At 39.8% G+C, this 25,977-nt stretch overlaps 1 protein-coding gene across 12 annotated transcripts in view; it reads right to left on the reverse strand.

Annotated features, from left to right (window-relative positions):
• The window catches only part of MYO9B (myosin IXB), a 133,982-nt gene that overhangs the window by 45,518 nt on the left and 62,487 nt on the right, over nt 1-25,977 (reverse strand). For 3 of the 12 annotated variants that reach the window (XM_043982422.1, XM_043982405.1, XM_043982480.1), the window contains exons 3-16: nt 21,524-21,618; nt 16,538-16,600; nt 16,015-16,114; nt 15,604-15,704; nt 14,120-14,249; nt 13,018-13,107; nt 12,359-12,475; nt 11,925-12,059; nt 11,229-11,350; nt 9,370-9,511; nt 8,296-8,500; nt 5,076-5,154; nt 3,546-3,635; nt 1,535-1,648 (exon numbers count right to left, since the gene is read on the reverse strand). In XM_043982422.1, coding sequence (XP_043838357.1) covers nt 1,535-1,648; nt 3,546-3,635; nt 5,076-5,154; nt 8,296-8,500; nt 9,370-9,511; nt 11,229-11,350; nt 11,925-12,059; nt 12,359-12,475; nt 13,018-13,107; nt 14,120-14,249; nt 15,604-15,704; nt 16,015-16,114; nt 16,538-16,600; nt 21,524-21,618 — 1,583 coding nt within the window. Of the gene's footprint in view, nt 1-1,534; nt 1,649-3,174; nt 3,190-3,545; nt 3,636-5,075; nt 5,155-8,295; nt 8,501-9,369; nt 9,512-11,228; nt 11,351-11,924; nt 12,060-12,358; nt 12,476-13,017; nt 13,108-14,119; nt 14,250-15,603; nt 15,705-16,014; nt 16,115-16,537; nt 16,601-21,523; nt 21,619-25,977 lie in introns of all 12 variants that reach the window. The other 9 variants (XM_043982486.1, XM_043982454.1, XM_043982496.1 and 6 more) reach the window with 7 other exon arrangements.

Raw genomic sequence — 25,977 nt, forward strand, 5'->3', positions numbered from 1 at the left:
GGATATGTTGGCAGGACTTTGTTCAAGGTTCTGCTTATACTCTTGGGGTGATTTCATCAGTGCCTGCCAATTCAATGACCACCTCTATGCAGCTGACTTCAAGTTCTATAAATTCAGCCCATGTCCATCTCCTGAACTCCCCCCATGTCATCAAGTGTATATTGGACACCTCCAATAGGATATCATCCCTGGGGCATCTCAAATTCATTATCTTTCATTCCCATTCACTCCCTTTCCTCTTTTCTCTTTTTGTTGAGGGCAGCAAATCATCTTCTATTCTTCCTCCTCTCTTACTCCTTTGGAGTTAATTGTTGATGTGAAAATTCTGCTTCTCCAGAATCTCTCACATCTGAATGTCTGCTTTTCTTTGCTCACAGGGCTGCTCACATGGTTCAGCCTAGTTATCACCTCTCCTCTGGACTACCCATCACGGCAGTCTCCAGTCACTCCCCTCTCCAATCCACCCTTTATACAGCTGCCAAACCGATATTCTCAAAAGACAGGTCTGATCATGTCACTTCCCAGCTGAACAGCTCCTCTGTTGGCCCTGTCAAACCCTTCACAAGCTGGCTCCAGTTCTCTTTGTGTCCCCGAGGGGTCCCTTTCTGGCCTCTGCACCTTGCTTGGTGAGGCTCTTCCTCACACTCAGGACACACACTCTCTCCTCCACCTCATGGAAGCCCCAGCTTCTTTCAAAGACTAGCCCAGGTGCTGTGTACAAAATAGAGCCTCTCCTGATCTCCCCTGTTGCAAGAGGCCTCCTTCCTGCCCCAAAGTTACTTTGTATCTACTTTGCACATAGTTGATATTGACTTTTCTATGTACACATTGTTAGGACAGAATTTAAGTTCTAAAGGCTCAGAGCCTGCTTTTGTCTATTTATTTCTAGACCTATCAAATGGCTGACACTGAATAAGAGCTTGCTGAGTGGATATAGGCAAAGGAGGAGAGGTGAGAGAGGGCGGGTCAAGATCTGGTCATTGCCAGTAGAAGACAAGCACAGAAGAGATGATACGAAGGAGGAGAGGAAGAGTTAAGGGTTGTTTGGAGCCAGGCTCATAGGCCTTAAACACTAAGTGATAGAGTCAAGTATTTTCACCTTTAGGAGAAAGGGAATATCACTGAGGTTTGTCAGCAGGGCAAGATCAGGAGAGTGGGCTGGAAGATTACTCTGGTTGTAATGTGAAGGTTGGATTGGAGAGGAGAGTCACTAGCGACAGGGAGACAAGTTAGGAGGTTATTCTAATGGTGAAACAGAAAGGTTTCGTAAACTAGAGGGGGTTTTCAAGGCATTTTGTGTTCTAGGAAGCCAGTTAGCACATTCCCTGTGCTCAAAGAAACCTCAGCAATAGTTAGTGCTAAACAGAGCCATTTTCAGCAGCCACCACAATGACTAGAAAGGACTCTACTTGGGCCTGTTATTTTCTATCAGAGGCAATGCGCTTCTGCAGATACATTTGCTTCTGCATTGAAGGAATAGCATGGTTATTGTTGCACTTGCAAAGAAGTATTACCCATAGCACCAGGAACTCACAGGAAGTGGGCCCGGGGCTGCTGAAGCCGACTGAGGGACTGAAGAAGCCTACGAGGGTCTTCACCCTGCCAGGGCAGTCCTTTTATAGTCCTGATGATTTGGTCATGCAAATCCCTAAGAGGTCCAGAGGGAAAGCAGAGAGAGGGGAAGATGTCCCAGATAGAGAAAACAAGGCGTTAAAATAGGAAGACCCATCACCACAGGAGTTGAAACAGGAAGTTCTATTACCCAATGTGCCCAAAAGTTAAAATTAGGGTGCTTTCTCAGGCTATGTGATCATAAACATGTACTCCAACAATGCTCAATTGATCTTTGGCAGGTGAACTCTCCTTTATTTTATCTATCTATTTATTTTTTGGCAGGGCAATGAGGGTTAAGTGGCTTGCCCAGGGCCACACAGCCAGTAAGCGTCAAGTGTTTGAGGTCGGATTTGAACTCTGGTCCTCCTGAATCCAGGGCTGGTGCTTTATCCACTGCACCACCTAGCTGCCCCCTCTCCTTTACTTTAGATGACATCTGACATTCCTTCCAACTAGGGTTCTTGGAAGCAATTTTTCAAGGACTGAATTATTACTCAACAGATGAACTCTTTGCAACATGGCTTCCTACCAATGGAAGTTGGAAAATAAATAACATGAACAATTCTCTATAGGAGCAAAATTTGTGACCCTTACTGGACTTGTTAAAAAGTGCCTCTCTCTCTCTCTCTATATATATATATATTTGTTTTTTTGGGTTTTTTGGTGGGGCAACAGGGGTTAAGTGACTTGCCCAGGGTCACACAGCTAGTATTAAGTATCAAGTGTCTGAGGCCAGATTTGAACTCAGGTACTCCTGAATCCAGAGCCAGTGCTCTATCCACTGTGCCACCTAGCTGCCCCCCTATATATATTTGTAATATGTCAAAGAATAATACTTTACTCAGGATATTAAAAAAAAATTGTGATTGAAATTTTTCTAATCTCACTTATTCAGTAATTTTGGTCTGGTGTTTAGTTGTCAAAATGCTATTTCTTCTCCTGGTGGTGAATAGGTGATGCTAGTTTCTCCAAAGTTATGCCAGCAGAGCACAAGCTCAGGCAGGTCCTACTCAACCTGAGGAGTACAGATTGGGCAATGGATCATATGTTTGCTGTCTGTTCAAGGTTACAGCCTTGCTAAAATTAGAGGCTCATGAGGAAGTTAGTCAGAAAGTTAGATGTTCATGAAGACTTTCTATAAATAATCAGGAGTTAGGATTTATGTCAGTCAAGGCAGAGTCCATATCTTACTTCTTTTATAGTACTAAAGCAAACAAAATGCTATCTATCATCTGATTTTGTTTTCAAAATTATAGTATTTATAGGCCATTCTCTGAAACAGCCTGAGGAGATTCAAATTAAGTGCTTCAAAACAGTATTTGAATTTGTTACTTTTGTTAGAGTTTTGGATTTGATCTTTAAGCTCCTTTTCAAATATGTGATCAGTATTTTTGGAAATGAAGTAGTTGAAAGTACAACAGTCGAATTCACTTCTTTTGGGTCAGGTTATTTTGAATACATGTTTATGCTCTTTAGAGTTAGCCTGGGATAAGCCCTAATTAGTGGTCCACTCAGTCCGATTCATGCACCATGCTAATTGGTTCAAAAGTAAGTACCTACCTTCTTTCACTCATTCTCCAGAGAGGCACAAACCAAAGATAACAGAAGTGTTAAGTTTCACTTCTAAGTATAAAATGCTATTATACTCCTGAGCTTCTCAGTGCAACAGCCGCTTTCCAAAATTAAATAAGATTTGCTTTTCCCCAACTCTTAAAAACCATCTTTTTTGCTTTTTGCAGTGCCAAATCTGTCAAGGTCACCAGGCCTCAGCCTCTAGCATTTCATAGACCTGTAATCTGTAATCCATTCCATTTTCTTCAGAACAATTGGTATCACTTTTTTCCTGGCTTGAATTCTGCACTGAGCCCGTTCAGGAAGATTAGCTTCCCATGAATGTGCCTCCCTGGTCTCTGCTTACAAAGCCTACTTACTTCTTGCTTTCATAAAAAGCAATGATGTCCTCAAAAGCGTTAATATCGAATTCCTCAGAGCAATCAAATGAGAAATCAAGCACTGAACGGCTGCAAAGGGAAAATTTATATCACCTAAATACATTAGGAAAAGGTGATTCTGAATATGGAGAGCATCACCTGGGCTCTATCCTGTAATGAAACCTCTTCTTTTAAAAGCACATGTATAGCTTTGGAAACCATCTTGTCTGTCTGTTATTTGTGATCAGAATTTAAAACATGGAAAAGAAGCATACAGATTGAGAAGGTATGAATGGGTTATGATTTGCACCACCTGTGGGAATACCAATACAGATTCACTGAAATATATACAAAGAGAAAGTTCTATAAATACAGGGTGAAGTTATCAGATGTATCACTTGGTTACAGTTTAATTTAATTTTCAACTTAAAGAGTTATTTGCCTACTCCCTTTTGTGAAGAAAGGATTTTTGTGATATAATTTGGTGAATGGTGTGATTTTCCCTAGATGTGTGTCGTGCACTACTGATGATGCAATGATGGAAGGGTGACTGTTAATTGTTGCTTCTTCCACCAAAGAAGGAAGACCTGTTAGGACAGAGCTGGGTAGGCAATGGTTTGAAATGAGGGAATAGAGAGGGGTGGCACACAAGGCACAGTTTTTAATGACTCAATATACATATACAGTTTAACACCAGAAAATTCCATTCTGCACGATATCTTGGGATTTATTTTGTGATATGTCAAATCACATATTGTAGAGAAGGTGCAAAGCCTCAAAGAGTATAGCATCACATTTTCAGGTACACAATTATGAAGGAAAAGAAGCTTTATCAAGAATTTTTTGTTTATGGAATAAAAATAAAGAAAAATGAAAATTTCTACAAAATTTCAGAATCCCACAAATATTATAATTGTATCCAATACTTAAATAACAAGGGGACATCCTCCCCCCCCAACCATTGTTGTGCTGAGAAATAAAATAAATTACTCTTCAGAGGTAAAGTTACATTCATACCTTCACTGGGGAGTTTTCAAATCTTGCTTAGGCTGCATCAAATGCCTTTCCCAGCTCTGCCATAGGACCTCAAAATATTTTGTGTATCTCAAATAAAAATCTGAAGATACTAATTGAGAACTAGCAAAAGCAAATCAATTCAAGAAGCATCTATGCTCTTGTCTTGACGATTTTGTTTTAACAGAATAAGAGAAATGTTCTTAAACCAAAGATATCACTTTGCACGAGCAAAAGGTCATCTGGCAAAACTAAAATATTTACAAACTTTGAAAAGAACCTACTGTAAACTGAGATTAAATGGATTTCAATAGAGCAGATGACATGGTGACAGCTTTATTTCACCTCAGGTTAAAAAACAACCCAATTCCATTCATTTCCATATTTTTGTTGTTGCTCAATGAGAAATTTAGTTATTCTCCCATATTACATAAATCCTCACTTAATATTTTGGATTTTTTAATATGGCTATATTCAAATGTCTCTGACTTGGATAAATTAAAGGTTTCTTCTTACCGATAAACTTTTTCTGATGGAGTATTGATTTTCTGTGGATCTCCTGGGGGAGTTCTGATTGTAGGGGATGCCACACCTGCTAGAAAACAAGAGGAGTAGATATAATGGGAGAGGATTAACTAAGAATCAACACATTGGGGGCAACTAGGTGGTGCAGTGGATAAAGCACTGGCCCTGGAGTCAGGAGTACCTGAGTTCAAATCCGGCCTCAGACACTTGACACTTACTAGCTTTGTGACCCTGGGCAAGTCACTTAACCCCCATTGCCCCACAACAACAACAACAACAACAACAAAAAAGAAAGAAAGAAAAAAAAGAATCAACACGTTACAAAGAGATTTTGAAATACTGAATATACAATGTTTAATGGATCACCAATAAGAAGTATTTCTTACTTCTCACAAGTGTTTCATATTATTTCCCTCATTAACAAAACAAAATCACACAACTGTACACCTTAACAAATAGAAATAAAGTAATCTTTGTGAATCTGAGGTGAATAAACTTCACTCTCTAAAAATAGAAGTTCAGATGAAAGATAAACTTGTATTTCCTTGTTTAAATGCATATAACTGGAAATTTTAAATCTCAAAAGACTTATTAAACAGCCATTAGTAAAATACACAAATAATGTAGCTAACTTTTTCTGTGACTTCATCATTTCTCAACCTTTAGAGACTGGTGTTGAGGGTCAGGGATATAGCTCTTCAGGAAATCATGTAAGCTGCCCTTGAAACAACTAAGCAGGAGGAAAAAAAAAAAAGCAAACTTGCCAATAAAGGAAAATTTTTGTTCATTGAAAAATCCAAAAAGATTCAACATATAACTTGATGGAAAACACATATTGTTCAGTTTTGTTCAAGAACATTACTAAATCACTAAAAAATTTGAAAATAAGCTTTATATAATAGTAGCAACAGCTGGTATTTACAGTCCTTTCTAGTTACAAAATACTTTACTTAGATCATCTTGATTGATCTTCACCACAACCATAAGGCAGATGATGCAAGTATTTTTATCTTCATATCACAGCTGAGCAAAGTTACTGATGATCTTTTTTGGGAGGGGTGGGGGTAGGGTTTGGGGTTTTTTGGCTGATGATCTTTTAAATGCCAAGTCCTTTTCTCAATACTTATCATTCCTGATTTCTTGGCAACCAACTACGCTATTGATCACCCTCTTCTCTTTGATGCTGCTCTCTTCTCTCTTGGTTTTCATAACATTGCTATCTCCTGCTTCTCCCCCTACCTGTCTCTATGTGACTCTCTGATCTGTTTATACAGAACTCCCTTGACCTCCAGTCTCACACCTCCAACTGTCTATCAGACAGCTTGAACTGAATGTCCTTTAGACACCCCCACTCAATGTGTCCAATATTGAACTTGTTATCTTTCTACTCTGCCCTTTGCCTAACTTTATCATTACTGTTGAAGGCACCACCATCCTTCCAGTCCCACAGATTCAAAACCTAGGTGTCATCCATGACTCCTCACTCTCTGCCCCCGCCCCTGCCCATATCCATTCAGTTGTCAAGTCCTGGAGATTCTACCTTTGTAATGGCATAATTAAATAAACTCTAGTGGTGTCCCATCTCCAGGATCAAATAGAAAATCCCCTTTATAACCTAGCCCCTCCCTTCCTTCCCAGTCTTTGTACAGCTTATTCCCTTCTATGTACTTTGTGATCCAGTGACACTGGCCTCCTTGTTGTTCCTCCCATCTCTCAACACTACATTTTCATTGGCTGTCCCCCAGGCCTGGCATTCTCTCCCTCCTCACCTCTGTCTCCTGAATTCCTTTCAAATCTCAGTTAACATACCACTGTCTGCAAGAAGCCTTTTCTAATCCCTCTCAATATTGGTGCCTTCCCCCTGAGAATATTTCCAATTTATTTAAATTGAGAATAGGGCCTATTTTTTACCTTTCTTTGTATCTCTTAGTACTTAGCACAGTGTCTGGTACACAGCAAGCACTTAATAAATGCTTGATAACCCCCCCCCCCAAAAAAAAAAACCCCAAACACCTGGCTGAGTGAAATGGAGATTTGCTCTAAGTCACACAGCTGCTTAACTGCCTCAGTCTTGCTGGGAACTCAGGCCTTCTGACACTTCCCCTCCCAACCCCAATCCAGTATCCTTTCAACTCTTGTTGATGCTACTTGTGACTAACTCTCCTCCTCCTCTTTGGTCAGTTTGGACTGACCTGATCTAGAAGGGTAACTGAGAGTCATCGGTCAGTGGCTAACACTGGAGAACCACCAGCCTTCCACAGGAAATGATATTTAGGAGCCATCTGGATGGCACTTTGACCTAGCCAAAAAGTTCTGCCCAGTACAGCGCTGTGTCTTTGATTTTGATTTTGATTTAGGGTTTATTAGTGCCTAATTAGTAATTTGTCCTTAACTCCACTCCAGACCCTGCATCGAATATTCCCTTTAAAAAACCCAAAAACATTCCAGCAAAACCAACACAGCAACCTTTTCTGAAATTAAGGATTTGAATGTTTAGACACCCTAAAGATTTTCTTTTCTTCTTTTTCTTTTCTTTTTTATTCTGAAATGGGAAGAAAATAATAATGATTCATCAGAATTCAGTGCTTTAGGAGGCAAAGCATGTTCTCTTTCACTAACTCCAGGAGGTAAATGGGGAAACAAAGTCTCACAAGTGTTAAATGACTTGCCCAAAATTGATAGATATTAAGTGTCAGAGTAAGGACTCAAACTCAAGCCTAGCACTCCTGCCACTAGACTTGCTGGGTGAGGCTTAGAAAGGAGGAACTACACAGGCCAGGGAAATAAAATACCAGGGAAGGAAAATTTCAGGCACAGTAAGCACTTCACTCTTCATTCTAACCCCCTACTATCTTAATTTGCTATCATGCTTTCACTTCCTGTTCTAAACTAGTTCTTAGCACTGACATGAGATTTAAAATAAGTTGAAACCATAAAAAGAGGAGATTTAATTTACCCATCTCAGAAGTCTGGCAGGGCATTTACTAAATGTAGAGGAAATGCTGCCACCTCTAGGACCCAGGTCAGGGTGCTGACTTAGCTTAGGAAATCAAAATGCTACACGGGAACAAATGTTTGTTTCAGATCTCCCTCATAAAAAGGTAGTTGCTGCAGCTTGTTCTGTGGACACAGAACAACTTTTCCTAGGTGGCCATGAGCAGATGCTGGAATTTTCGAATCCAGCAGATGTGGTTTATGCTCTAGTCAGTACCTGAAGCTCTCTCAGCCCTCTCAGCACGGAGTCGTCCTGCCTCTCGGAAAACAGCCATTGCTCGAATGGCCGCTCGGAGAATGGCCCAGCGGAATACAGCCACAGGATCCATCCCAATTAATTCCCGAATGTAGTCACTTTCACTACTTCTGAGCAAAGCCACAATGTCAGGTCTCATGTAATCCATATTCTTCTCTCGGAAATCCTGGGGAAATATGGTCAGAAAGTCATCATCTTCTATGTGCAATTCTGTCATTAAGTCATGGGGACACAGATTCAAAGCAATTTAAGGGTCAGTCATCTAGTTCAAGTCCTCCAATGTAATGATGAGCAAAACAGGCTGAGAGAGAAATGACTTGCTGAACCCAGGTAGTAAACAGCAGAACTGGGACTTGAAACATTTGCTTGGACTTCAGATCTGTAGTACTGGAAGAAGATACTCTAGACCCATTTTGGCATCAGTAACACTCCAAGATGGCAAGAACAATCCCCCCCCCCCCCAATGTGTGTGGGCTTAGTGCTATGTGTATCTTCACACACACAGAGTAAATGACTTTAAGGAAAATGGCTACTATTTGCAGTAAGAAGATGGCTAAATCACAAATTATTCAGACTTAAAATTATAACCAGGCCTTTATTTCTGAGCAGACAAAGACATCACTGATAACTTTACGTTGAAAATGGACAGAAAGGGGCACAGCTAGGTGGTGCAGTGGCTAGAGCACTGGCCCTGGAGTCAGGAGTACCTGAGTTCAAATCCGGCCTGAGACACTTAACACTTACTAGCTGTGTGACCCTGGGCAAGTCACTTAACCCCAATTGCCTCACTAAAAAAAAAAAAAAAAAAAGAAAATAGACAGAGAGCTGGCATTAAAGTGAGAGCAATCTGAGTTCAAGGCCTGTCTGCCTCTTGTAAAATCACTTAATTGTTCAGTGGTCAAGGCAGCTAATACTATACAATGCATAACAATTATTGATCTGGCTGCTGGAAAGGGTTTCCTCACCAATTCTTATTGGGCCTTTCTTGACCAATGAAATCACATATGGGGACCTAAACGAACACATATTGCATACCTTTATCTGATATTTAACTTTCCCTGCAAAATGCTGGATGATAAACGCAGGCTCCATTACTGGCGTCCCGACAAAGAACCTGTTCTCTTCATGTTGCTGTTTGAACTTTGCCAGCAGAGTCTGGCTGGTGGCGTGTGGAAAACTATAATGAAAAGTGAAATGCTGTGTTTGAGAAGAGTGAGCACAATGAAAGAAATGTGATTGTAACTGGATGTTTTGGGTCTTTCTGAGCTAGCCATAAATCTAATCACAGTGATTAGAAGGAAAAAACCAGTGTGCTATATACAGGGGAGCTGAGAAGTCATTAAATCACTCAAAAAGAATAAAAATAGATTTCTAAATAGTACACCCAAAGTAAAAGAGTCATAGTATTCATTAGACAGAATAGCATTCTGGGGAACTTTCAAAGATCTTTCCCTAGGGAAATTTACAATAACAATAGGTTGGGTTTTTTTGTTTTTGTTTTATTTTTTACAATAACAATAGGTAAAGGTAATTTATTACTATTATTAGGCTCAAAGGGCTAGTGGTAACTTCACCAGTCTAGTGTAGACGGGACATTACTAGAACAATAACAAACAGCAGTGGATTTAGCTTTATGATGCATGTTCTCAGAGACCAGATCTGAAAGTGGTTCTGAAAGTGCTGAAATACTGCCTGAAGCTAAGAAATTGGAAGGGACTTAGAGTCTACTCAAGCCAACTTGTATCTGACTGAGGTCCCTGTCAAGGGGTCCCCTGTCTTAGCTTGGAACCCTGCAATGAGGGGCTCCTAAGGCATTCCATTTTACTTTTGAATTGTTAGGGAGATTTTCTTTAATATTTACCTTTGACATTTCTATGTGTTGTTCCAAGTTCTGCCCTCACAGGACAAGCAGAACGAGTCCTACCCAGGCTTTATATGACAGAGCTTCAAATACCTATTGTAAACATGCTCAACCTTTTCCACCGATCCTTCCCTTTAATGCAGAACTGAATATAGTACTGCAGATTTGGCTGACCAGGGCAGGCAGAAGAACTATTCCATCTCTCACTGTAGACACCGTGCCTCCTTTAAGGCAGCCTAGGATGGCCTTAGATTTTTTTTCCTGGCATGTTGTATTTGGCATGTGACATTCTGTCATGTCACATCGTTGACTAAAATTATACTGAACTTGTAGCCCACTAAAATTCCCATGTTCTGTACATGTGTTATGGCCTTTTACCGTTTGGATATTAGCGAAAACTATCATGTGATGGCAAAAAGTGAGTATAGCTATATATTAGATAGCACTGAATGAACAGAAGGGCAAGAATTCTGGAGACAGAAAATTCAGAGTTTCCTTTAATAAGCCATTATAGCCACTGACAAAACTGCAAATCCTATTCATGTAATACATAGTAAGGTACAGAATGTCAGTAATTTCAATATGACTTGAAGTCTTTACTAAAGTGCTAGGCTAGAGGTTCCTTGAAAGCTTTATGAGAGAACCAACTTTGAGTGGAAGGCTCTGAATAAGGCCCAAACTCAGCTGAGTAAGGATGGAATCATCACCAGGAGAAGAATTTTTCATGAAGACTGTGCTAAAGTGGGGAAGATTTATGATCTACAGTGGCTGATGAAGATTGACAATAATAAAAATCTTTGAAATGTGGCTTAGAGGCATAGAATTTCTAGGCTTACAAGTAATAAATATTCTTTGTGCTCAAATGCTTTCTTAAAGAGGAACTGTCACCTTGGCTATAGAGTACAGTCAATATAAAACATATCCAGTCTACTACATTTCTTGGTTACATGCCAGCCAAGAAACTTTTCTATTTTTCTCGTCTACTGATGACCATACAATCAGTCTATACTGAACAAAAAGCATGAAGACTTACTTGCTCTCTTCATCAAGCAGATAGAAAAGGCCAGTGGGCTTCTTGCTGATCAAGTGAATACATCCCACATTATCTGTATAGTCAATATTGTGCCAAGTGATTCCTTCACTCTGATATTCTTCCTATAGAATTAAAAAATGCTTTAGTAGCAAAAAACCTGATGGGCTACATGGGCTCTACTAGGTATTCTGGTAATATAAAATTAAGAGGCAGTCAAATTTTATACAATCTAACAAAATGATTTCTAAATATTTGGATAAATGTATCAATTCCTCAGTTAGACTCATCAGTGGAGAGAAAACAAAAGGCAAAAAGAAATCATACATTTAAGATACTACTTTTATCTTTGTCCAAAAGAAATCCTTATAAAGGCTTTATCTGTGGTATTGAAAACTAGCTAAAGTCTAAGTCATCTATCCCCACTGGGGATTCAGTTACTTGCAGGTCTGAGCCAATGAAAGACTCTTAAATGACGTGTGTGCCAAAAAAGCACCTGATGTTTTTCCCCAATAAAGCTGAATGGGAGTTTACCAAATATTCCTCTGGGCTGAGATCACAATGTGTCATAACCCAGGGGTAATTCTGTGGTAAATTAGAATTCCAATTTCAATGCCTAGTCATAAAGTATCATCCCAGAGTTTTAACTCTTCTTTCCCTCTTTCCCCAGAAACTAGTCAAGAGAATTCAATTTCTTACCTGTTCTAGTTTGAAAATGTGTTGATTGAAGTAATACTGAAGCTGTTCATTTGCATAATTTATGCAGAATTGTTCAAAACTGTTTCTCTCGAAGTCTTCAAACCCAAAGATGTCCAGCACCCCAATGGACAAGCACTGACAGGGGAAGAAAGATCTACTTTTAAATAGCAACTTATAATAAAGCATTAAAGAAAACTAAGCCTCTGTCAGCTAATCAAGCCCCAGAGCCAAATTTTCTCTAGCCCTGAATAAGCTAAGTAATGAACTTCTTATCCAAATACACCAAGTGAATATTTCAAAATTTTTGATGCAATGGAAATATTTTGAGCGCTTTGAGTACTTATAGAGTGAGCTGAGCATTATAAAAAGTATCAGTACAAATTAGTTCAGCACTTGAGCAAAGAAGCAAAAACTATCAGTAGGAAAGAACTCACTGCAACCGATTCTTCCATGTCCTTTTTATTGAGGAGAGCATGATTGATACGGAGAACAATCCAATCAAAGAGAGCACTGTACAATGATTTTGCCATTGAGTCACGGGCTGTTATTGCCTGTTGACAAAAGCACAAGTCTCTCAGTGACAGTCAAAAAAAGAAAAGGAAAGAAAAGTGGTCCCCTCCTGCAAACATACTGGCACATGTGTTAATATTCTCTTCTGAGGTTTAAAAACAAAAGGAAAATAAAACAAGCATTAAGACAATTAAAACATTATCATGGGAAAAAGACAATAACTGTAGAGATCCTTTATTATAAAACGATACAAACTGACATACTTCATAGCTAATAAAATTATAAAATGCGATTATGGGGGGGACAAAAATGTAGCATGTAGCTATACTTTGGGGAACATAATGTGACCTATGGTCCATCTGTAGTCATGTAATAAGAGGCAATGTCAGAAGAGAGCCCCACTGATTAAATTAGAGGCATAAAAAAAACCTACCAACTAATGCTTTACTAGAGGACTTTTATTATTTTATTTTGAATGCTAAGAATTTTAAAAAGGGAAGTAACTTAAATATTGAGTCCAAGCTTTTTATCATAGAAGAACATGTTTCAAGGACCCTCTCAACAAAGGGCATGGCAGACTTACCTCACTGAGACTGTAGGGAAGAATAAGTTTGTCATTGACTGTCACAGTTTTTCTCTTGGTCAGAACCTCCACTAAAATTTCTCGCTTTACCTGTACAGTGGAAAATAGGAAAGAAAAGGTGAAGTCTTTCAAATCTTGCCCCTCTAATAACCACCTGAAGCCATAATCTGGCTCTGAAAGGGGAAAGCCTGGGGGCATGGGATGGCCAAACTGAGATGGACATGTTAACTCCTGGCATAAGGAATCTGGTGGATGGAGGATGCTTCCTGGTTTTGCCAAACAGTAATATTATCAACTTAACTTTCATTTAACCTTAGAGTTGTATAGTGCTATCCTGCTTTACAATTTTCCAAGTGCTTTTACATATACTATCTTATTCAATTAAATTAAAGGCTTTATTAAGAACCTACCCCATGAAAGACTTTTTAGAAATACAAAGCTGAGTAAAATTCATTCTCGGACCCCAAGGAACAGAGATACTATCCAGCAGGGATATAAAATAAGGATAATGGTGATACTACTACTACTACTAGTATTTATAGGTTTGCAAAATGCTTTATAAATATCTCATTTTATTCTTGACAACAACCCTGCAAAGGAGGTACTTTATAATTTCTATTTTACAGATGAGGAACCTGAAGCAGACTGACTTTAAGTGCCTTACTTAGGGGTCATATAGCTAGTAAGTGTCTGAGACTTGAACTCACATTTTTAGACCTAAAAATACATATGACTACAGTGCAAGGCAGAATATTCTAAGTACCAAAAATGACACATAAATCAAGTGCTATGAAGGTACGGAGGAAATATAGAGCAACTGGTTGGGAAGGAGTCATGAAAGAAAGCTGCCTTGAAAAAACGGTAGGATTTTAGTAAGAGATGGGGAAGACAGCATTTCAGACTGAGAAATCAGCCTGAGCAAAGGCATGGGCTGTATATTATAACTTTCCAAAGGAAACCAAAATTTTGTATATAAAGACTCAATTTTGCACCACTTTCCTAGAAGGCATCTACTGAGATAGATTGAATGGCCCTGCAGAGGAAGGGGTATCCTTGAATGTAAGACTTGGAGCACAAATGCAAGGGAAAAAGAAGGAGGTACCTTCAGAAGTTGTGAGAGTGTGTCTAGTACCTCTGGGGGTCCCACTTCCAAACCTTCATCACGACCTGTAGCTCTCTTCTTGTAGGTGACATTACCCAAGTATAAGATAGCTGACAGGACTGAAAAAATCCTTGGATATAAAGAAGATAAATTCTTATTTTGCAAATGTTTAATTCACGCTCTAAGAAAAGGTTTCCAGTAGAACTATACATTAAGAATCCCCAGTAACTTTTATTGAAATCACTGAGTGTATTCCACCTAGGCATGAGACAAATATCATTCAATGCCTTTCTTTACACGTGGCTAGAAATAAGTTTCATGCTTGAATAACCAGTCACACTATTATGATGGATTAATATTAATAATCAAGATGTAATAATATGATGTGAGACTCAGGGTGCTACCCCTGCTGAGAAAGACACTGTGAGAACCAGGGTGACACCCCCCCCTGAAAAGAAAGCATGTGACTAGCTTCTGGAAGCTGCTTGGTCTATTCACAGACCACCTATAAGTCAGGGCAATCAATGCTACCAGCCAATTAGCTTGGAGCTGTGTGTGGGGACTGTCCTGCTTCCTGTTTCAGAGGGGGCTTCTGGGAGAAGCCGCTGAGGATCACTCTTTTCGTTCTGGGACTTCAGGTTGGTGGCAGAGAGAGAGGAAAGGAGATAGGTTTTTCTTGCTTTACTGTTATCTTTACTCTTAAATAAATGCTTAAAAGCTTAAACTCTTGCTGAATTTATCAGTAAATATTAGCTAGTTTCTCCCCCCAAACTGGGGTAAGGACACACATTAGATTAAAAAAAAATTTTTTTGGGTGGGGCAATGGAGGTTAAGTGACTTGCCCAGGGTCACACAGCTAGTAAGTGTCAAGTGTCTGAGACCATATTTGAAGTCAGGTCCTTCTGAATCCAGGGCTGGTACTCTATCTACTGTGCCACGTAGCTGCCCCTTAATGTGATTTTACACATTAGATTTTAAACATCACAATGATAATTATGATTCTTAAAATTTCATAAACTGTGGTACAGTAGAGAACAACCGCCTCCAAGTCAGGAAGATACAGATTTCGGTTCTGCTTTGAACACACAGGAGCTGCTCTCTAATCACAGGCAACACTACAGAGGGTGCAGCTGTGATCTGCACTGGTGGAGGGCTCACCAGTGAGCTCCCAACATGAATGAAATCACAGGCCTGGCAGAGAACAAAGTACTACAAACCCTTCGTGTGCAGATGGCACCTCACAACTAACGACACAATGCCTGACATTCACAATCTTCCTCGACCTTCTCAAAGTGTAAAGAAGATTTCATTTTACAGATAAAAACAAGGAGCTTCAGAGGTGTTGCAGAGCTTGGGGCAGAGTGGGAACTTGCAGCTGGGTCTCTGTGATACCATACGACCTCTTAGAATATTCATAGAATAAAGCACAATTGGGGAGGATGCAGCATTTTACCTGAGCTGCTTATAAAAGCAATCTGACTTACTGTTTCTTAGTTGCTGGAAGAAAGCCAACCATTTCCATGGCCTGTTTCAATCTTTCAAAGTCATGTTTCAGGTCTTCTCCATCTTCAATCTTCAAGTTATGCTGAAAAAGAAGGATATCAAACTACTTACCATTTCTGGAGCTGCAGGGCTGGCATATGAGAATCATTTCTGCTGGCACTGACAGGGTGACTGTCCAAGCAACTGGGAATCAATGGGCTCCTTTATGTCATTTCCCTTGGCTCTCCTTGAAGCTTGTTTCAGAAGAGAGAGGAAAAAGGCCTAGCAGCCTTTGACCTTCCAACAGCTCATAAACAGCCACCACAGAACAGAACAGAACAGAACAGAACAGAACAGAACAGAACAGAACAGAACAGAAATTACCTTGGTTGTCCCAGTTCTAAGCTGTTTACCTGGTTGAGGTAGAGGTAGTCTTCAGGTTGTTTGAGCTTAAATTCTTTGCGCTCTTCCTCACTGACTCCCAGTAACAAATAATAGAACACATGGTAGTTTCTAGGGATCAAAATTAGGGAAAAATATTTTTGTAGTTTCAAAAAAACACACCCCGGTATTCTTTTAGACTTTTCATGTAAACCAACTATGAAAATGCCAGTTATGCTTAAAAAACCTCCTTAGTGGGTGGGGAAAATACAAATTAAAAAAAATGTGTTTTCAGAGCTGAGTTTAGCAAGCATGATGTTTGGAAGTTTTTTCCCTTTCCCACAAGTGCCTTATTACTTCAGAAAACTTTCCTAATAAGGAGAGAGTCTCAGCTCACTGTATCTGTAACAGAACATAGATTTGCAAAAGGCTTCATATGAAGACATACTCTGCTGAATTTTCAAACACTAGCCTTTCCCTCTTATAAATATTAGCAGAATAACCCTATATAGATGAACTCTCTGTTCATATATCACATCAGGATAATAGTCTTACCTTTCATCCTTTTCTTGAGAGACCAGACGAGATTTTTCAAGCAGATATTTTTCAACAACAGCCCTGTCATCAAAAAAAAAAAACAAACAAACAAAAACCAAAACATTTTCCATAGCAGAACAGGGTAATTTATAACTATTGTAAAAAGCTACAAATTTAATTGATCATTCAAATATTGGTCTTTTTCATACAATGTGACTTGGGGTAGGGTGAAATGGGAAGAGGAACTCCCTGGGGTGGGAAGTTTCTTTCGCTGACTGGCAGCTCTGCAACCTTTAGTTTTAGGGAGTTGCTGGGAGCTCCAAGAGTTCAAGTGATTTTCCTATCTTGACAAGCTAGTATGTGTTAACAAAAGGACTTTAATCAAGGTCCTTCTGATTCCAAAGCTGGAATCCCACTGTGATGATGGGCCTTCATTTTCCAAGTTCAAACCCATGTAAGCCATAAGTAAAACACATAGATTCCAAATCCTTGTTTAAGTTTAAACAAAATGCCAGCAGAGCCAATTGGGAAATAATATTTTAACTGTTCTTCAGACATGTAGCCCACACCAGATGCTAGATATAAAGAGAGATTCTCTGGTAGCTAAAAGCAGAACTCCATGTTCAAAAAGGGCAAAGAAAAACCACTCCTCAGTTATGATGTGGAATTGCTCTGAGTGAGAAATCCTAAGATTTCTGGCAAAGAAGAGAGTAAGTCTTTCAAGTATGCAAAATTTGCACAAAGATGTAGCTTTCAACAATTGGTCTTAATTAGGCATGGTAATAAAATCCCTACAGTAACAACCAACTTTAACTCTTCCTGCATTAGCAATGCATCTTCATGAAGGCTTAAAAACTCTTCATTTTCTAAACAGATGAGAGTAGACCACTGTGATTTTCATTCTGAGAAAACCATATAGAATTCATTGCTCACGATTGTCATTAATGCAAAGATTTAATAACAGTAAAATCGTATTGATCTGGTAGATATTTGACTCTTATGGTTATCTCTCTAAAAAAGACAATCCAGTTGCTTTATCTAGTACAATTCTAAAAGATTAATCAATCAACAAGTACTTATTAAATACCTACTATATTGGCAGGAACGAGGGATACAAAGAAAGGCCAAAAGTCTTTGTGCTCAAAGAGCTTTCTTTCTTTGTAACAGGGGCGACATACAAGGTACACAGAGTACATGGGAGGTAACCATAGTGGGAAAGCTCTAGTAGGTGAGAGAACAGGGAAAGGCGGTTCCATTGAGATGGTGCCTGCATGTTTTATTTTATTTTTTTTTGGTGAGGCAATTGGGGTTAAGTGACTTGCCCAGGGTCACACAGCTAGTAAGTGTTAAGTGTCTGAGGCCAGATTTGAACTCAGGTCCTCCTTTTTTTTTTTTGGCAGGGCAATGGGGCTTAAGTGACTTGCCCAAGGTCACGCAGCTAGTAAGTGTCAAGTGTCTGAGGCCAGATTTGAACTCAGGAACTCCTGAATCCAGGGCCGGTGCTTTATCCACTGTACCACCTAGCCACCCCGAACTCAGGTCCTCCCGACTCCAGAGCCGGTGCTCTATCCACTGCGCTACCTAGCTGCCCTGGTACCTGCATCTTAAAGGAAGCCAGGGACTCTGAAGTGGAGGTGAAAGAGAAGGCAGAGCAATTTAGGCACGGGCAGCATCCTATGTAAAGGCACGGAGGTATCACATGTAAGTAATAGCAAGCAGACCAGTATGGGCTGCATCCTAGAGTGTACGGAGAGAGGAAGACTAGAAGACCAGAAAGGTAGAAGGGGCCAGGTTATGAAGAGCTTCAAATGACTAAGGATTTATATTTGATCCTTCAGATAAAAGGGGCACAGTCATTGGAGTTTATTAAGTAGGAGGGTGACAATGGATGGATATCTGCCATGCAAATTGAAAACAAATTTGTGAGTGACTCATTTCCAAATTCACAGGGAAATCCACAAAGGAAAATCTTGATTCTTTGTGGGATTTTATTTGGAATATTCTTGGCATCTCTATAGTCAGTTTGGAGCATAGTGAACTTTCTCTCAGAAAACCCTTGTCTTTACGGCCAATATTCATAGCACCTAGCACTCATCTTACTAACTCAATTTTTTCAACATCTTTCTGAAATCACTTTACACCTGGTGCTATTTCATTAGTTACTCATGATCAACAATGACCTCTTCCTGATCATATCCTGTGACCTTTACTCTACTCTGATCTCTCTAATTTCATCGCCTCCTCTTCTATTATTCTGAGTACTTTGTTGCCTTTGATAGCTCCTCTAATTCTCCTCTTCCTCCCAAATTAGAGGCCCCCCCCCCCATCATGGGTTTTTAACCAAGAGTCTGTGAACTTGTTCCCCCCCCAAAATATTTTGATAATTATTTCAGTATATTTGTCTTCCTTTGTGATAATTTGCAAACACTACTTGGAGAAGGAGTCCACATAGCCTTCGCTAGACTGCCAATGGACCCTATGTTCTATGTTCACCCCTTCAGGCATTTAATGTATTTTTTCCCATGGATCTGATGGATTTCCAAACAAGAACTTCTAATTTCTCCCTTCCTGGCTGTCTACACGACCTCACATTACTAGAATATACCACCAACATCTAAAACTGTTACCTTTACAAACCAAGAGTCCTTCTAAAGTTTCTCTTTTACTATTCTGTCAACAGGTCTCTACCTTCTTACAAAGTCCCACCTTTTGCAGCCCTCCTTAATGTTAGTGCCTTCTCTCTGAGATTATTCTCCAATTTATCCTGTATATTTTGTTTGTAGAGAGTGAACTGCACATTTTCTCCTCCATTAGACTGAAAGTTTCTTGAAGGGAATGTTTTTTTGCCTCACTTTGTATTTCTAGTGCTCAGCAGCACATTGCTTAGCACACAGTAAGTGCTTAATAAATGCTTGATGACTTTAGTCAATTTGACTTGTAATAGCATGTAAGTGGAACTGTGAATTAATCCTACCATTCTTTAACAACAACTGGCAATCATGTAAGAAAAGCGACTAAACTGTTCACACTTTTTCATCCAGCAATTCTACTAATGGCATTTGCCACAAGGAAGTAAAAGACATGACTCAAGTTCCTTTATATACTAAAATATTCATGACTTTTGTGGTAGAAAAGAATCGGGGAAAAAATGAGTATCTATTGATTAGGGAATGGCTAAACAAATGACGTATATAGAAAACTCAGAGAAACATAGGAAGATTTGTAAGAACTGATACAGAGTAAAAGAAGAACCAGAAAAGCTGTTATGAAGTGACCATAACAATATAAATAAAAAAGATCACTAAAACAGCTGAAACCAGTAAGAAACAAAAAACAAAAACAAAAAACCTAATGCCAATAATGGCCTCTGGGAACAAATAAGGAATAACCTCCCTCCTCTTAGAAGAGAGGTGGGTGAGTTTGAAAGCAGAATGTTGCATCTGTTAACATACACAGTAACTGTTTTCATCATTCTGACTGAACTTTTTCCTTCTTACAAGGAACAGTTCAGTTTAGGGAGCAGGAGAGATACACAGAAATGACTGATAAAAAAAACAAAAGGTATCAATAAGCACATTACTATTTTCTAAAAGAATAGGTTATACCTGACAAACTCATTTGCTTTTTTGACAAGGTTACTAAACTAGTACCTTAAGAGAAAGCTGTAGAGTTTAACTAGATTTCAACAGGACCTTTCACAAAATCTCTCATGCTACTCTTGTGAAAGGCAGCAAGATGTAGGCTAGATGACAGTAAAATTAGATGGAGTTGTAACTGGATGAATGGTTTGATCTAAAGTGGCCATTAATGGTTAGATTTCAACCTGAAATGTGGAATGCCCCAGGGATCTGTGCTACTTAACATTTTCATCAACGACTTGAATAAGGCATAGATAGTATTTTACTAAATGTGCAAATGACACAAACCTGTCAAGGATAGCCAACAGAAGATAGCAGCAACAATCCAAATAAATGGACAGGTTACATAACTCTTTGAAACTCTGAAGTGGCAGCTGGCACCCCCACTGGACCCAAAGAGTAACTGATTGGAGGATGGGAAGATGAGTGACAACCTGCTCTCCTTGCTATAATTTATTATATGGCTAATCTTCAATACAAATCTACCCCCCCCCATCCATTATCTGATTCCCCCACCCAACTTTTAATCCTTTTAGCCCTCAAGTAGCTGACTTCCTGTGGCTGTGCTCCCACACTTCTAAGCTTTACATTTTTGCTGATCATTCCCATAACCTAAGTCGGCCAAGTTCATAACTTCATTGACCCTTACCTCCCACATATACTCAATTTCCAAGTCCTATTGATTTTACTTTCATAGAATGTCTTCTACTCTTTTCTTTCCAATGATATTGCTTATGTTCAGGTCCTCATCACTTTTTGCTTAAATCATGTATTTAAAGGTCTATCTGGAAGCACAAACTGGCTCTAACCCACCTTGCTAGTCTTATTTTATATTCTCTCCCTCACACACAAGGTACTTTCCAGCAAAACTAGACTTCCTAGAACTCCAATTCCCTGACTCAAAATAGCATCTTCTGCCCCACCCCCTCACATAATCGAACAAGGCACATTTTCTTTTTTTCTTTTTGCGGGGCAATGAAGGTTAAGTGACTTGACCAGGGTCACACAGCTAGTGTCAAGTGTCCGAGGCTGGATTTGAACTCAGGTCCTCCTGAATCCAGGGCTGGTGCTTTATCCACGGTGCCACCTAGCTGCCCCGAACAAGGCACATTTTCAATCCATGGAATGCATTTCCCTTCCTCATCTTCACCCCCAGAATTCTTATTTCTTTTCAAGTCTCCTCTTCAATGCTCTCTCCTCCTGGGAAGCCTAATATGTTATATCCCTCCAGCAGAATATAATAAGCAGCTTTCATGTTCCTCTCCATATATCCATTACCTAGTACATACACATAGTCTCTTGCAGAGAGGAGGCATTTAAAAAATGTTAAATTGAAATTAAATAAAATTGAAATTATTGTACATACCCTCGGACAATGCCATTCTCCAAATAGTTGACTTGAATGAATTTCCCGAAACGGCTTGAATTGTTGTTGTGGGCCGTTTTGGCATTTCCAAATGCCTACAAGGGAAATAAAAGGAAGTTTTCAGATAATAAAATCCAAAATATTACATGTTTAAAGGCTTAAGGAGTTAGGGCTTAAGAGGCAGCTTTTAGTAGAGCTGGTCTGTTCATAGCCAAAAGACAAACCACTCTAAAGAAGAGTTTTTGGAAACCCTGGTTAAATGTCCTAATGATCAATTACCAAGATACAGTAAAATGATTTTGATGTTTTAAATGAAAAAAGAAAGCAGAGGAGCTGTGGGGATGAAATATGTGACAATTTCCAAAATGTTCTAGAATACCTAACTAGGTCAAAAAGAATGAATACATTGTGTAGAGAAGCTTCCCCTGAAGGCAAAGCAAGCAGCATCAGAGAGCAGATCACAGTCTGGAAGCATCTTCATAATAGGAAGTCTTCTTCAGTCATCATGAAGTGACTGTTTTATCAGGGTCACAAGACGGATCAACTTCCTGTTCCAAAAATAAGTGCTATGTCTGCACAAGAACACTTAAAACCACACTCTAAGCTGTATCCAAGTAGACAGAAATAAAATGAAACTTCTGATGAAACTGAGTTTTAAAACTTAAATTCTAAGAATTAATCATGCTAGAGCTAAAAGTAAAAATGAAGGAAGTACTATGGAAAATGATTTTACATGCTGAGGAATTATGATGGAATATTTTCTATATTGTAGGGATTCCTGGATCCATCAACAAAATCCCAGGTGCCCAAAATTTTTTACTTCGTGGAAGGTATTAAAGGACTCAGTTTTTCTGTCAAAGGCAGTTTGCCCAAGAAAAAAAATAAGAACGAAAAATAACTTTTATTCCCTTTCACAATAAAGAGACCGATTCAACACTGAATCTTCCTTCTGTAGTCTTTCTTAAAGCCAGGGGATCTTAACCTTTTCCTGTCATGGACCCTTCTGGCAGTCTGGACACCTTCTCAGAATAAGGGTTTTAAATGCAAAAACCACCAGATTACAAAGGAAACCAATTATACTGAAATAAATTTATTAACATACTTACAAAAAATCAAGTTCACAGACTCTAGGTTAAGAGCTCTGAGGAAGGTTGGTTTGTTTGTTTTTTGGTGGGGGGAAAATACATAGACATGGTCTTCTAGTATTAGTTGTGACACCCGTGGCAAATCAATTCCACAGACTCATAGAAAGTTAAAATGGCTTCCTACCTTTGAGAGCACAAGATTATAGATGCAAAGCTGGAAGGTGTCCCTCATTTACAGATGAGGAAACTGAGGCTCAAAATGATAAAGTGTCCTGGATCAGAAGGGTAATAATTTGAACCCAGGTCCTCTGATGCCAAAGCTAGTATGAGGTAGGCACATGGGTAATACTGAGTGCAGGATGGTGAACCTTGCAATGGGAACCTTGATTTCTCCTATACTATTTACTTTGTGGGGAGTTGTATTTCCTCTCCTCCTCCTGTTTTCACTGCTTTCTTTGGTGCATTTCTTCCTGTTTTGAGGTGGCAGTAGTGGTTATGTTAGGGATGACAGAACAAGCAACACTTCATGAAGTTACCTTATATATGGAGCCTGCACTTTATGAACTGAAGTTGACTCAGAGAAAAAGCTACACTCATTTCTTAATGCTCAAGATGCCCAAGCATCTCATTTTAGAACTAAAAAAAAAAAAAAAACCAGTGCTCAGAGAAATGAGTTCCCTAACAATTACACCATACACAAGAGCCCTTAAGCCTTCCAGTTCAGGGCTCTTATCAGCCTGCACCCCATAATGATGCTCCCTTCTGTTAACGGCTAAAATTCTAGCTAAACTGTCTAAAATATCTAATGAGTGGTCGCCAATAAATTATAAGCTTTAGCAAGAGTTAGACTTTTAAGCATTTATTAAGGAGAATAAGAATTTGGTAAAGAGAGAGAGAAAGGCCTAGATTTCTATCTATTAAAGGGAGAGCACATTTTTAGCTCCCTTCTCCGCCAGCGTCCCCAGGAAAAAAAAAGGGAGACTGAGCGCCAGTCTCTTCCTTCCTCCTCCCACTAGCTCGCGTCACTTCCTGACTCCTGGTCTTGCCCTCAAAGACCTTCCCTTCATGGGCAGAACTCTTCTACAGTAAGTATCCAGCAGGTGGCGTTATTCCAATCGTTACTTTTGTTTCCTTGACGGAACACTACTAGGCTACCCCTTGTTTTGAGCTTCAATTTTCTCATCTATAAATGCTCATGTTGAGGATATTGAAGGCCTCTCTCAAATGTTCAAATCTGATTTTTATGATACTCCTGGGATCCTTAGATGATGTGAAATAACGTATCTTAATTTCTTCAATTCTCTGGTCCCTTTAATAGGAGTTCTTAACCTGAGTTTGTGAATTTTTAAAAAAGAAACATTTTGATAACTATTTAAATAGAATTGGTTTCCTTTGTAATCCTCTGCCTTTAAAAAAAATGTATTTAAAAACTTTATTCTGAGAATGGGTCCATGGCAAAAAAAGTGAATCTCTTCCCTCTCTAACACACATCAAACACATGTAATAGTTGTGACCAAATATTGTTTCATGTCTTTCTTTTTTTTTTAGTGAGGCAATTGGGGTTAAATGACTTGCCCAGGGTCACATGGCTAATAAGTGTTAAGTGTCTGAGGCTGGATTTGAACTCAGGTACTCCTGACTCCAGGGCCGGTGCTCTATCCACTGTGCCACCTAGCTGCCCCTGTTTCATGTCTTTCTTATCCCAATGATGTGGCAGAACAGTGCAATGGAGGGCAGGGCTCAGAAAGGCTTTTAAACCTGACTCGGATTAATACACGCTATGTGACCATGGAAAAGTCACTTACTTTCCACAACTTCAGTTTCTTGCTCTGTAAAATCATAATACCTGTATAGCACTTACCTCAGAAAAATGAGAGGATCAGATAAGAGACCTGGGGCTTTAACTTTAAAGCACCATAAAAATGCCAGCTATTTATTCCCTGGAAAAGGTTAAGTCCTTGGTAAGATGTGAATTCCTTGCTTAGTTTTGGGTACTTGCTGCATTATTAATGCCAGAGACATGGGCTAAGCCAATTAGTTTTAAGTCTGGCCCCAATGCAGTGAGGCCTGCCTCCCCTCTTTAACATTCCATTTGCAGGGGGCCACCCAGGCTGCCAAAGGGGCAAATGGTCAATCTGGGAATGATCAAATCAAAGGTCATGGTAGCAGGATTGAGCCTGTGAGTGGCCACTGAACTTCTAACTTGGGAGGGAGGGAGAGAGAGAAGGAGGATTCAGGAGAACCTGAGTTCAAATCCGGTCTCAGACACTCGACACTTACTAGCTGTGTGACCCTGGATAAGTCACTTAACCCTCACTGCCCTGAAAGAGAGAGAGAGAGAGAGAGAGAGAGAGAGAGAGAAGATGGGTAGGGAAGAGGAGACTGAGACAGAAACATACTAAGAACTTGGGAGACTAAAGAGAAGCTGGGTAGACATATGGAATGGATTCATTCCAGGGATCCTGGGATCCCAGGGAAGTGCACACACCCAGAAATGGTGGAGGAGAGAAAAGTCCGCTCTTGGAGTCAGTGGGGGTATTCCTGGACACACCAGAAGCAGAAGTCAAAGAGTAGTAATGAGAATGATATGACATGGAAGGGACTGACCAGGACTGTACCCTTTTTGTTGCTTCTCTGAGCTATGGGCCAGTGTAAACCTGGAAAAGGGGCTCTATCTCCCTCTCCCCCATTTTTCTTCTACTTCTCTTCTTTAACACAATCTTTTTTTGAAGCTCTTCCAAGAGGGCTTTTTGGTCTTTACACCAATTTATCTTCCCTTCTGATGCACTGCTGGTAAGCATTTTGACATTGCTGTCCTCTTCTGAGTTTGTGTTTTGATCTTCCCCGTAGCTTTCTACAGTGAAGGTTCTTTTCTGTTTCTTACTCATATTTTAGCCTATTTCTTGTCTTTTAAAGTTGGGCTCTGATACTGGGGTACAGGGGGCACTGTCTCAAGCATCTTTTGCTGGGGGCCAGGAGCCTGATCACTGGCTTTCTGCACTGGGGTGGCCCAGCCTAGTTGTGCCTGTTGTGTATTATTGGCTACCCCAGCTAGCAGTTTGCCTTCTGTATTGGGGCTGGGGGCCTCACAACTGGCCTGCTGAGTCAGGACCAAGGGTCCTCAGCTGCTGATCTGTGCTGTGGCTAAGAACCTTCCAGTGGCTTGCCCAGACACCCTCTGCACTGTGCTGCAATGCCTTTACCCAAGTGAGACAGACCTTGGCTGAAGTGCTTCTAGGTTATCTTAAGGTGGGAGATTGTTTCACTCTGTGTTTCTGCAGATTCTGTAGCTCCAGAATCCATTTAGAGGCTTAATTTAACTTTGTTTCTAGGGGTCATTTGGGAGAGCTCAGGCTTCTTCTTCATCTT

Source organism: Dromiciops gliroides, chromosome 1 (genome assembly GCF_019393635.1).
Source record: "Dromiciops gliroides isolate mDroGli1 chromosome 1, mDroGli1.pri, whole genome shotgun sequence".
In the NCBI taxonomy this organism is placed as follows: domain Eukaryota; kingdom Metazoa; phylum Chordata; class Mammalia; order Microbiotheria; family Microbiotheriidae; genus Dromiciops; species Dromiciops gliroides.